This window comes from Macaca nemestrina, chromosome X (assembly GCF_043159975.1).
Source record: "Macaca nemestrina isolate mMacNem1 chromosome X, mMacNem.hap1, whole genome shotgun sequence".
NCBI classification, from domain to species: domain Eukaryota; kingdom Metazoa; phylum Chordata; class Mammalia; order Primates; family Cercopithecidae; genus Macaca; species Macaca nemestrina.
Genome location: NC_092145.1, coordinates 141,948,987 through 141,962,773, shown reverse-complemented (window position 1 = coordinate 141,962,773; position 13,787 = coordinate 141,948,987). Strand labels below are relative to the sequence as shown.

At 39.0% G+C, this 13,787-nt stretch overlaps 1 protein-coding gene across 7 annotated transcripts in view; it reads left to right on the top strand.

The window, feature by feature from the left end:
• Nucleotides 1-13,787, top strand: part of LOC105478190 (protein phosphatase with EF-hand domain 1) — a 148,353-nt gene that overhangs the window by 69,936 nt on the left and 64,630 nt on the right. For all 7 annotated transcript variants that reach the window (XM_011735269.3, XM_011735267.3, XM_011735265.3 and 4 more), the window contains 3 exons: nucleotides 3,778-3,938; nucleotides 9,791-9,905; nucleotides 13,703-13,749. In XM_011735269.3, coding sequence (XP_011733571.1) covers nucleotides 3,778-3,938; nucleotides 9,791-9,905; nucleotides 13,703-13,749 — 323 coding nt within the window. The remainder of the gene's footprint in view (nucleotides 1-3,777; nucleotides 3,939-9,790; nucleotides 9,906-13,702; nucleotides 13,750-13,787) is intronic.

The following is a 13,787-nucleotide window of genomic DNA, read 5'->3' as shown; positions in this document are numbered from 1 at the left end:
GGATCACGAGGTCAGGAGATCGAGACCATCCTGGCTAACACGGTGAAACCCCGTCTCTACTAAAAATACAAAAAATTAGCCGGGCGAGGTGGCGGGCGCCTGTAGTCCCAGCTACACGGGAGGCTGAGGCAGGAGAATGGCATAAACCCGGGAGGCAGAGCTTGCAGTGAGCTGAGATCCGGCCACTGCACTCCAGCCCGGGCGACAGAGCGAGACTCCGTCTCAACAAAAAAAAAAAAAAAAAAAAAAAGAAATGTTAAAGCCTTTGATTGTTTTCATACAGGACACATTAGCTACTGGAAGAGAATTTATGTTATTCTGTTTTGTGTTGCTAAAAACCAGCAGAAGGATTATGATTTGACATTGATTAATACTTCATATTGAGTAGTTTTAACTAAGAATCGGTTTAGGGAACTAGTGCTTTTTCATATATTTGTCACTGAACTTTTAGGCAATGAGGGTCATCAGATCTATGGAAGGGATGGTAGACCAAGCTTCTCTTTTTTTAAAGAATGAAAACAATATTTTGATTTTGTTCTTAAGTAACAAGACTGAGTCTTCATAATTAGAAGGGATGGAATTGATTTGCTGTGTCAGTTAGCTAATGGAAAAGGGAGAGATGACAGAGCATGGGTGGAGGCAATGATTGGGAAAATAAAATGATTTTTGCTTTATTGCTCACAGAGTTGGGATTACTAAATAAATTGGTTATAAGTATATAAATAACACTATAGGTATCATGTAGCATAGTTACATTTTAATATGTAGTGAAAGCGTAATGGTTAAGAGTTTGAGCTTGAAGCCAGCTTCTCTGGGGTTAAGTTCCATCTCTCCTACTTACATGCTGTACCCCATTTTCCTCAAATATAAAATGGGGATGCCAACAATATTAATCTCATAGGATAGCTTCGGTCATCACATGAATACACATATGTAAGGTGCTTAGAACAGTGCCTGGCACATCAGTAACTGGGAGCTCCCATTCTTGTCATTATCAGCATGATGCCTTGGAAAAGGTGTGGCCTGGGGTTCAACCTGGGCAGGGGTTGCTGAGTTTTAAAGGATGAGAAATTGTCCAAAGAAGAGAAAGCAAGGGTAGTCCAGGGAGAGGGAAGAGTGGGAACAATAAAGACAGAGTGCTGGGCTGGGAGAGGAAAGCATTGCCAGTGTGGGGCAGATGCGAAGTCCAGGGGTGACATCTTAGATCGGAGGAGTCTCCAACTATGTTTAATTGTGTTACGGAGTCTGAAGAGAGGATCATGCTGGAGATACAGGCAAGGGAGGAAGTGACTATGAAGTTGCCAGGCCTCTGAGGATTTGGAAGGGAGAAAGGGGGCTGGGAACAGCTCCATGGGTGGTCCCATACGCCTGTCTGCATCCATAGCTGCATCCTCAATTTCATTTCCTCTTTCCCTCCAGCATCTGCCTTTCTAAATCAGGCATGCTTCAAGCTATGCTGCCTTTCTTTCTTTCTTTTTGAGACAGGGGTCTTGCTGTGTTGCCTAGGCTGGAGTGCAGTGGCACAATCACGCCTCACTGCAGCCTTGACCTCCTGGGCTCATCCTCCTGCCTCAGCCTCCTGAGTAGCTGGAATTGTAGGTGCACGCCACTATGCCCAGCTAGTTTTCTGTATTTTTTGTAGAGACGAGGTTTCACCATGTTGCCCAGGCTGTTTCACTGCCTTTCTCGTGAACACTGCAATCATACCATAAATTCCTCCCCCATCTAAAAAAACAAAATCCCCTAGTTTTGACCATGCATTCCATATTCACTTTATTTTTTAGAGTCTATAACAGAAAATAACCTTTATAATTCTGTTAGATGATGTAGTGAAACTACTGAGGGTTTTCGTTTTTGCTGTTATTTGTTTTTTCTAAGAGTTGCTTGGTATTTCCGTGTGTACAGTCAGGAAAAGGAAAGTTGACATTTGGAACAAGATTTATGTCCAGGAATGGCTACCAAATTGAAAAGGGAGGCATGAGCATTGAAGACAGTGAAGTATGTAGGCTTTACTGCCTATGTAATGAACCTGAGATAAAGTTATCAAGATGCTCTGCCTTTGTAGTCTTTAAATATAAATTGAAATAATTAAGTTATTCTTAAATCTCAAGCCAAACCCAAATGAGAAAAATAACCACTCCTGGACCACATTAAGGACAGACATTATTACTCCTAAATTCAACTTCTTATAAAACATCATCAACCGCCACCAGAAAACACTGTGATACACAATAATTTAGAAAATATTTTTTAAATTACCAAACAGTATGACTTTAGAAAACATTTTTCACGTTTAGTTCTTAACTGTAATCTCTCAGCATAACTGGATCATGAAAAAAATGTATTTTGTCTATATCTGCTAACATTATACCTTCCAAACTTGACCACTCTGAATATTTTAAAAGAGAAACTATTTGCAGAGAACTTCTGAAGAATGGCCTTTGTAACAATTCAGTGTTAATGAGTTGAAGAGTATGTCATTGTCCTCTGGGTCATTATCTGCAAGAATATTGTGTATTAAACAACCACCATACCTCAGTGGCATGTAATCAACATTTCTTTTTGCTAACAAGTCTACAGATTAGCTGAACACTTCTGCTGATCTTGGCAGGCTTGATTTGGCAATTTTTTGGGTCTTCACTGGAGTTCACTCATGTGTCCAGAGCGAACTCTGGTGGCTGCTGGCTGGGGGCTGATCTAGGACAGCCTTGGCTAGGATGACTCAGCTCAGCTCTACATGGTCTTGGATCTTTCTCAAGCCTAGCCTAGGCTTTGTGGTAGTAGCATCGTTCCTAAAGAGAGCATGAAAGCATACAAAGCCTCCAGAGAGACCTGGGCTTGGAACTGGTACATAGCACTTCCATCACATTCTTTAGGCCAATACAAGTCATGAGCCCAGCCGGTTTGAAGGGATGGGGAAACACACTCTTGACGGGAGTAGCTGCAAAAGTACATTACAAAGAGCATGGATAGAAGGTGGGATAGAGAATTGGGATCACTTTTGCAATCAATCTACCATGTTTCCTTTCGTCTTTCTCTATCTGAATTGTCTTGATTTCTGTACTGGGGCTGACTGTTTCATGGGCAATCTAGCAGGCAAGGACCCTGGGTCTCAGCACCCACTAAAATGGACAATGCAGGCACTCCGTTATGTAGAACTGTCTCTCCGAGACTGAGAGCTGCTTTGGGTATTTCTGCCTGTGGTTTGACATTTAACTTTATCTGCTTTGTTACCAAGAAAGAATGAAAATCATGTCAGAAAATTTATTTTTATGTACAGAGAAAAACAAATCCATTACAGCTAAATAGAATCCTCTGAAGTGTTTAACAGGGGAAAAATTGAATGTTGCAGTTAAATTTTCTGTAGGTTCTGAATAGCAGCAGATGTTTGAACCAGATATAATGTATTGTTCTGTTTTCCGCCCTATTTGTAAAAGTCTGAGATGTAAGAGTGGGCAAAAAACTTAGAGCTAGAGCTTCGATCATCCAGATACCTTGATTGGTCAATTTTCCCTGTGCTCCTGCCTCCCCTTCCCACTGGCCATGGACCCACTGCTGTGGTAAAACATCTGCCCAGGAAGGGATGGTGGTGACCCATGTGAATGTTCTGGTCTCAGGGTCAGTCATTCCTCGCAGTTATATGTGGGCTATGTTGGTATGCAGAACATTTAGCACAGTGCCTTACATGGGCTAGGTATTCAAGAAGATATTTATTAAATTTAAGTATTGAAATGTTGATTCCCACCCCACCCCCTGGTTCTGTCCTTCCTTTTCCAGAATTAAGAAATCAATCTCTTGAAAGCGAACAGGACATGCGGGACAGACATGATTATGTGGACTTGATAGATGTCCCAGACTCCTATAATGGCCCTCGGCTACAATTTCCTCTCACTTGTACTGATATTGATTTACTTCTTGAGGCCTTCAAGGAACAACAGGTAAGTGTAAGCAGATGCTGCCTTGATTCTTGTACATAACAGATGCCCAATAATTGTTGAAAGAATGGATGGACATACTACAGCAGAAATGCATTTCTTTAGAAAACAGTTCACATTAAGTGAGAACTACCCTCTGTTACCCATTTAATAGAAGTCTCCTCAGGTGCACAGCAAGCTCCTTTCTATAGGCTAACAGCATTTCATTTGCCATTTTCTGAGATATCATTCACATACCATAAAATTCACCACATTACAGTGTACAACTCAGTGATTTTTTTCTTGCATTCACAAGATTGTGCAACCATCACCAATATCTAATTCCAGAACATTTTCATCACCCCCAATAGAAAGGCCATTCCTATTATCATTTCCTCCTCCCCACCCCTGGCAACCACTATTCTATTTTCTGTCTCTATGGATTTGCCTATTCTAGACATTTCATATAAACGAAATCATCAAATATGTGGCCTTTTGTGTTTGGCTTCTTTCACTTAGTGTTTTAAAGGTTTGTTCATGTCATATCATATATCATTACTTAATTTCTTTTTATGGCTGATAATATTCCATTGTATACCACATTTTGTTTATCCATTTATCAGTGAATGGACATTCGGATCTTTTCCACCTTTTGGCTATTATGAACAATGCTGCTATGAATATTCATGCACAGATTTTCGTATAAACATGTGTTCTCAGTTCTCTTGGGTATATACCTAGGAATATTTCATGGGGTCATATGGTAGCTCTATGCTGGATCATGTGGTAACTCTATGTTTAAATTTTCCAGTAATTGCTAAACTGCTTCCCACAGTAGTGGCACCATTTTGCATTTCTACCAGCAATGTATGAAGGTTCCAATTTCTTTATGTTTTTGCCAACACTTGTTATTTTGTTTTTATTTTTATTTTATTATAGCCATCCTAGTGTGTGTGACATGGCATTTCATTGTGGTTTTGTTTTGCATTTCCCTAATGACGAATGATGTTGAGCATCTTTTCATGTATTTATTGGCCATTTGTATACCTTCTTTGCAGAAATCTGTGCAGATCCTTTGCCCACTTAAAATCAGGCTTTTTATTATTGAGTTACAAGAGTTCTTTCTGAATATAAATTCCTTGTCAGATATATGATTTGCAAATATTTTCTCCCATTATGTAGGTTGTTTTTTTCATTTTCTTGATAATGTTCTTTGAGGCCTAAAAGCGTTACATTTTGATAAAGTCCAGTTTATCCATGTTTTTTCTTGGTTGCTTGTGCTTTTGGTGTCATATCTAAGAATCCATTGTCAAATCTAAGGTCATGAAGACTTGCCTCTGTGTTTTCTTCTAAGACTTTTATATAGTTTTAGCCTTTACACTTACGTCTGTGAATGATTTTGAGTTAGCTTCTATATATGGTATGAAGTCAAAATTAATTTTTTGCATATGGATATGCAGTTGTCCCAGCACCATCTGTTGAAGAGACTGTTCTTTCCCCATTGAGTGGTCTTTGCACCCTTGTCAAAAATCAATAGGCCAGGCCAGGCCAGGCACGGTGGCTCATGCTTGTAATCCTAGCACTTTGGGAGGCCGAGGCAGGTGCATCACCTGAGGTCAGGGGTTCAAGAGCAGCCTGACCAACATGGTGAAACCCTGTCTCTACTAAAACTACAAAAATTAGCCAGGCATGGTGGCTCATGCCTGTAATCCCAGCTACTCAGGAGGCTGAGGCTGAAGAATTGCTTGAACCCGAAAGGTGGAGGTTGCAATGAGCCGAGATCGCGCCACTGCACTCTAGCCTGGGCGAGAAAACAAGACTCCATCTCAAAAAAACAAACAAACAAAAATCTATAGGCCATAGATATATGGGTTTGTTATTGGACTCTCAGTTCTATTCTATTGGTCTATGTGTCTGTGCCAGTACCACACTGTCTTGATTGCTGTAGCTTTGTAATAAGTTTTGAAATAGGGAAGTGTGAGTCCTTCAACTTTGTTCTTTTGCAATGTTGAAGTTGTTCTTCATTATTGTTTTGGCTATTTGGGGCCCCTTGCAATGAATTTGAAGATCAAATTTTCCATTTTTGCAAAAAAGCCTATTGGGATTTTGATAGGGATTGCATTGAATTGCTGTATCACTTTGGGTAATAATTGCCATCCTCACAATGTAAGTCTTTCAACCCATGGTGTCTTTCCATTTATTTATGTCTTTAATTTCTTTCAGCGATGTTTTGTGGTTTTTAGTGGACAAGTCTTTCATCACCTTGGTTAAATTTATTATTAATTTATTCTTTTGGTTGATATTATAAAAGGAATTGTTTTCTTAATTCCTTTTTTGATTGCTCATTACGTGTGTGTTGATCTTACACTCTGCAGCTTTGACGAATATACTTGTTAGCTCTAGTAGTTTGTGTGTGTTTGTGTGTGTGTGTGTGTGCATGTGTGGTATATTCTTTTGAATATTCTATATACCAGATCATGTTATCTGTGAATATAGTTTTATTTCCTTCTTTCTGATTTGGATGCCTTTTGTTTCTTTTTCTTGCTCAATTGCTCTGGCTAGAACTTCCACCACAATATTGAATATCAATGTGAAAGTAGGCGTGTTTATTTTGTTCCTCATCGTAGGGGGAAAGCTTTCAATCTTTCACCACTGAGTTTAATGTTAGTTGTAGGTTTTTCATAAAGGTCTTTTATCATTTTGAGGAAATTTCCTTCAATTCTTAGTTTTCTGAGTGGTTTTATCATGAAAAGGTGTTGGATTTTGTTAAATGCTTTTATCTGCATCAATTGAGATGATTGTGTGTTTTTTACCCTTCATTCTATTAATGTGATGTGATATATTGAATAATTTTGTTATGTTGAACCAGCCTTGTAAATATAAATCCCTCTTGGCCATGGTATATAATCCCTTTAAAATGCTGTTGTATTTGGTTTGCTGGTATTATGTTGAGAATTTTTGCATCTATTTCATAAGGGATATTGGTCTGTAATTTTCTTTTCTTGTAGTGTCTTTGCCTGGCTTTGGTATCAGGGTAATACTGATCTCGTAGAGTGAGTTAGGAATTGCTTCCTTTTATTCTGTTTTTGGAAGAGTTTGAGAAGGATTGGTGTTAATTCTAATTTAAATGTTTAGTAGAGTTCACCATTGAAGCCATTTGGTCTTGGACTTTTCTTTATTAGGAGGTTTTTGATGACAGATCCAATCTCTTGTTCTAGATCTGTTCAGATTTTTTATTTCTTCTTGAGTCTGTTTTGGTAATTTGTGAGTTTCTAAGAATTTGTTCATCTCATCTAAATTACCTAATTTGTTGGTGTACAATTGTTCATTGTATTCTCTCATAACCCCTTTTTATTTCTTTAAGGTTGATGGTAATGTCCCCACTTTAGTTTCTGATTTTAGTTATTTTCATTTTCTCTCTTTTCTTAGTCAGTCTAGCTTAAAGGTTTGTTAATTTTGTTGATCTTTTCAAAGAACCAACTTTTGGTTTTGTTAATTCTCTCTATTGTTTTTCTATTCTTTATTTCATTTATCTCCACTCTAATTCTTATTTTCTTTGTCAAAATATTAAGTTAGTTTATTGATGTGAAATCCTTCTTTTTTAATGCATGCATTTACAGCTACAAATTTCTCTCTGAACACTGCTTTTGCTGTATCCCATAAGTTTTGATGTGTTGTGTTTTCATTTTTATTCATCTCAAAGTATTTTCTAATTTCCCTTGTGATCTTTGTATTACCCATTGGTTTTTTAAGAGTATTTATTTCATAAATAATTGTGCCACTGCACTCCAGCCTGGGCGACAGAGTGAGACTCTGTCCCCCCTGCCAAAAAAAAAAGTGTATGATTCAACAGTTTTTAGTATATTAAAAATGTTGTGCAACCATCACCACTATGTAATTCCAGAGCATTTTCATCACCCCCAAACAAAACCCCATTAGCAATCAATCCCATTTGCTCCCTCCCCAGTCCCTGGCAATACTAATTTACCTTCTGTCTCTATGGATTTGTCTAATATGAACACTTCCTATAAGTGGCATCATACAATATATGTGGCCTTTTGTGCCTGGCATCTGTTGCTTGGCATGTTTTCAGGGTTCATCCATGGTAGCATGGATCAGTACTTCCTTCCTATTTTTAGCTGAATAATGTTACTTTGTATGGATATAGCACATTGTATTTAAGGGATTATATGTTTATACATGCATTTTAATATTCATCTGTGGTTATATTGATTTTTGTATGCTTGCAAACACATAGAATATTTCTGGGAAAGATATGATACTTTTAACAGTGCCTGTTTCTAGGGGTAGAGATTAGGGGAATATGATCTAGGGGAGACGGAAAATGACTTTTCATTATTTTACCCATTTCTACTATTTAAAATTTTATTTCAACTAAAAAAAGGACTTGTTTCTCCATTTTAAAACTGCTTTTTTTTTTGTGAGGTACAGTCTTACTCTGTTGCCCAGGCTGGAGTGCAATGGCGCAATCTCGGCTCACTGCAACCTCCACCTCCCGAGTTCAAGCGATTCTCCTGCCTCAGCCTCCTGAGTAGCTGGGACTACAGGCACGTGCCACCACGCCTGGCTAATTTTTGTATTTTTAATAGAGACAGGGTTTCACCATTTTGGCCAGGCTGGTCTTGAACTTCTGACCTCAAGTGATCTGCCCGCCTCGGCCTTCCAGAGTGCTAGGATTACAGGTGTGAGCCACTGTGCCCGGCCCTAAAACTGCTTTTTTAAAAAGAAATATTCTTTAAAGGTAGTATTTTCCTCTAACTTAAAAGAATGTGACTATTTTATTAAAGTGGTTATTTAACCTGAGTATATTTATAAATGGAGAGACTGCCATCTGAGTTAATCATCTTGAGTATTTAATATTGCAGTTGTAAATATAATTCTAATGCTATGGAAAGATAGCCTTATAGGCAAGGACTAGTATGACCAGAATGGTTTTAGTCAATCCAAAGACCCAGAGAAATTATTTTCATAATAATTTTCTGTTGTTGCAATATATTCTCAGTTAATATTTGTTAATTTAGCTTTTTTAAAAAACAAAACTGCCCCTTTAGACAACAATTACTCTGATTAGTACTACCAATGGACCAGAAAAACTACAATGACAAGCTAAGGTAACACTGAAGCCAGTGTTGGGAATCAACAGATTACATGTGGCTGGGGGTGGTGGCTCACACCTGTAATCCCAACACTTTGGGAGGCTGAGGCAGGAGGATCATTTGAGGCCAGAAGTTCGAGACCAGCCTGGGCAACATAGTGAGACCCTATCTCTTCCCCCTCCACAAAAAAAAGGAAAGAGCTTGAAAATCCAGTGTGAATTTTTCACTTACAGCACATTTCAATTCAGATTAGCTCCATTTCACATGCTCAATAGTTCCATGTGGCTAGTGGCTGCCATATTGGACAGCATAGGTCCAATATGGCAATAGGTCTAAATAGTTTTGACCTATTAAAATACATTAAATTTATGTAGTAGTCACATCAATGCTATATTATATTTTGGAGTATGTATTTATCATTTTTTCTTCATTCTCCCTCTCCTTTTTCTTTTTCTCTTTTTTTATTACAATTGGCTTTTTGTCTGCATGTTTCCCTAGGGCAAGGGCGTGCCTCCCTTCACTTCTCTTGGGCTCTAAGGACCTGGGATGAGGATTCATTTTTTCAGTTACACATGTCCACTGAGGGCTTATTATATGCCAGACACTGTGCTAGAATGATCTATTTCAGAATAATTGAGAGATTATCCTGAAATACAGTGACCTGAAACGTGCGCACGTGCTCCACCTTTACAGTTTTTTATACAGTCATGTCTGTCTTCCTTGTTCATTACATCTGTTTTCTCTGCTTCCCCCTCACAGATACTTCATGCCCATTATGTCTTAGAGGTGCTATTTGAAACCAAGAAAGTCCTGAAGCAAATGCCGAATTTCACTCATGTACAAACTTCTCCCTCCAAAGAGTTAACAATCTGTGGTAAGTTTCAGACCAGAGTTGTCAAATTAATATTTAGGAGCCTCTTGGTCCTACATCGTTTGCCTAACTTGAAAACTGTGTAAATTGGACTGTGTTAAGGGAAAAATGTTAATATAGAATTATCTATCATGATAATACTGTTCCCCATCTTGTCTTTGTTTTGCATACCAGCTGGCAGGAATTAATTATGTGAGAAATTAAAGAGCTCGTAGCTTTTTATAAAGGCAGACAGCATTTTAATATGGAAAAACCACCCATGGGTGGAATAAGCATTCTTTGCCCTCCGTCTAGCTCTCATTCTCTTTGTTCCACATTGCTTTTTCTAGGTGGGCCTCTGCATGCCACTTATGCTGGGAAGAGAAAAACCCATGGCAGGGTGGAGATTAAATTCTTCTCTGCCCTTGGCTGCTGTTTTAGATTTTTCCAACTGGTCTCTGCAGCTTTTAGAAGAGTGGGAATGTCCCAGAAATCTGTTTCTTGTTCTTTTAAATAACAAGATTTGAGATTTTGCTATCATATAGGCCAGCCTGGCAGGATATTGCTTCAAGAAACAGTACGCATTGAAATTCCTCACAGTTGGTGCTCAGCGTGCTTGCAACTGTTTGAGAGTGGGGTGCGTGGAAGGAACAGCAATTCCCTTAACTTCTAATTAAGCCTGTAGGTTACAAAACAGTGATTGTTATTTTCCAAATCAGTTTTTCGTCTGCATTTCTCTTATTCTGGCAGGTAGAAGTGAATTTGACAATCTAATTAAAGTATTTGCATTTCTAGCATCTGATAGTGGTGGCAGGGACTTGATGTAGCAGTGCCTACCTCATGACATGCCCTGACTCAGGTTTTTGAAGAGTCTCTAATGGTTCATTTCCAGCCTCATCAGGCCATCACGTCTCTGACTAGCAGATGATTCATCTCAGCAGTGGGGGTCTTTTATTCAAGGCCTCACCTGGCCTTACTTTTCATGGAAAATAGAGACTTCGGGTCATGAGGCTCAGAAAGCCATGCCACTCTGTGAAGCCTGTGAGGCCAGGGCTAGGTGTGCTCTTAGGATATCTAGAATAGCCCAAACTGAGAATGGGATACGCTCCCCTGTGTTTCACTGGGAGCCACTACAGACTCATCCTTGCTAGAAGGATCTAGAAGAAGACACACGTTAATTACAGGGCAGGGCGGTCCTAGAATCCCACAGTGTGAGAACTGAAGGGTTCTCTAGTCTATTCTTTGCTCTTATCGGTGAAATTGAAGCTCAAACAGAAAAATGGCAGGATCAGAATTAAAATCAGGTCTTCTGTATCCCAGGTTAGAGGCAGCCCCACATCTGCCATCCTCACATTATGTACCTGATGGTGCATTTTCCATCATGAGACAAAGATTAGGGAATGACTTAATTGGACATCTCCATTCATTAAAGATATCCACATCTTGGCACTTATTTCTAGACTTTTTCATGTAGCACCATTGGTAGAGGGAAAAGACAAGGCCCGTGGGTTTTCTTAACATGGGAATATTCTTATTTTCCATTTTTAACAGCTCATTGAACTTCAAAACTTTTGTGATTATTTATAATAAAATTTAAAATTGGGACCATAACTTCAAAACCGTCTTCCGTTTAAGACGGTGTTGGGAAAGGGGGAGAGATTGTGACGAAAATTTGCTATTATTTTAATTGTGAAATACATTTTTGTACATGTACATGTAAATATGCCCCACGGTTTTCAGCATGCATGAAATATAAGAGGATTTTTAGTCTACAGTTATATTATAAATGATAACAAATTCTGCACTCATGTTTTTGTTGGCAGTGGAAATATCTTTCTGTCCTTCTTCCCGTGATACAAGTTTTTCTTTCGCTGTCCAACTAGAAGTTAAAAATATTAAACTAAGTAAAGAGTCCTCCCGTCTTTATGTCCTTAGATTTAGAGTGAGACCATATGAAAGCAATGAGATTTAAGCATACAATGATATTAATATGCTAATAATATTATAGTAGTATTTTATAAATAAGTGGTGATATAGAGTTTCTATTTTACTATTCCCAGTATATTTGGAGTCTTCTGTTGCATATATCTGGTTAATCTTGGTTGTGGGATTTTAAGCAAACTGAGGGAAAAGTATTCCTAAATTAAATTCTATAGTAATTAAGTTGAATACAAAGAATAAAAATTTATGAGCAGAGCTTATGAAAGATATTTTACCTGGAAATAGTTATCCAAATAGGGCTTTTGGATATTCACATAGTCACTCATTATTATTATTTTTTTAGATAGAGTCTTGCTCTGTCGCCCAGGCTGGAGTGCAGTAGAGTGATCTCAGCTCACTGCAACCTCTGCCTCCCAGCGCTCAAGCGATTCTCCTGCCTCAACCTCCTGAGTAGCTGGGATTACAGGTGCGCACCACCATGCCTGGCTAATTTTTGTATTTTTAGTAGAGACAGGGTCTCACCATGTTGGCCAGGCTGGCCTTGAACTCCTGGCCTCAAGTGATCCATCTGCCTTGGCCTCCCAAAGTGCTGAGATTACAGGCGTGAGCCACCATGCCTGGCCTTATTTTTTAATTAATGGCTTCAGATACTCATATGATTTCCCCTAGTTGGCTTTCATTTTTTTTCTATGTCTCATCAAAGAATGTCAACTATCTACTCACAATGTTTAAATTTCAGATGTTACTGCCAGAGTATATTGAAAACATGGCTTTAAAAAGCTATGTACTTAGCCAAGAAATATATTTATTGAGTGTCTGTTATCCACTGGGTACTATGGTAGGCACTTGGGGATTCAATGCTGACTAAAGTAGATACTGTTGCTGCTCTCCTAGTGATTACAGTGTGAGTGAACAGAATAATCGCTAAGAGCCTGAGGGGATTTTGTTTTTCATTTTATTTTTGAGACAGGGTCTCACTTTGTCACCCAGACTAGAGTGTGGTGGCATGATCACAGCTCACTGCAGCCTTGACTTCCCAGGGTCAAGCAATCTTCCCACCTCAGTCAGCCTACTGAGTAGCTAGGATCACAGGTGCGCACCACCAAACCTGGCTAAATTTTTGTTTTGTTTTGTTTTTTTGTTTTTTTGAGATGGAGTCTTGCTCTGTTGCCCAGGCTGGAGTGCAGTGGTGTGATCTCAGCTCACTGCAACCTCCACCTCCCGGGTTTAAGCGATTCTCATGCTTCAGCCCCCCGAGTAGCTGGGATTACAGGTGTGCACCACCATGCACAGCTAATTTTTGTATTTTTAGTAGAGACGGTGTTTTGCCATGTTGACCAGGCTGGTCTTGAACTCCTAGGCTCAAATGATCCATCTGCCTTGGCCTCCCAAAGTGCTGGGATAACAGGTGTGAGCCATCACGCCCAGCCAAGCTTGAGTTTTGAAGTGAGTTAAAGTTGGGTTTGAATTCTTGCTCTGATACTTGATGGCTGAGTAACTTTGCATAACTTACTTAACTACTCTGAGCCTCATTTGTAAGACGAGAATGATGAAGACAAAACCCATCTCACAGAGTGGTTGTAAGGATTGAACTAGATAATTCATGTAAAACCCTTAGCACAGTGCTTGGCCCAGAGTGATCAAAGCCCTGTGCAAATGACTGGAGTGAAGCACTAGATGCTGTCCCCACTATAGGAGAGGAAGAAAAGAGTGCTATGGAGATAAATTTCCTGTCAAATTAACATCGTCCGTAGGATAAAAACCCAATGCCCTGAGAACACTTGGGGTGGATCAGCAGTATTTCACTTTTAAAAGTCTGTAACAAAATGGGCATTGTATCTTGTTTTCTACTGAATACTGATTTTTCATTTGCACTGCAGGTGATTTGCATGGGAAACTGGATGATCTTTTTATGATCTTCTACAAGGTAAATGATGATTTGCTAAATATTAGCATTTTTCTTGG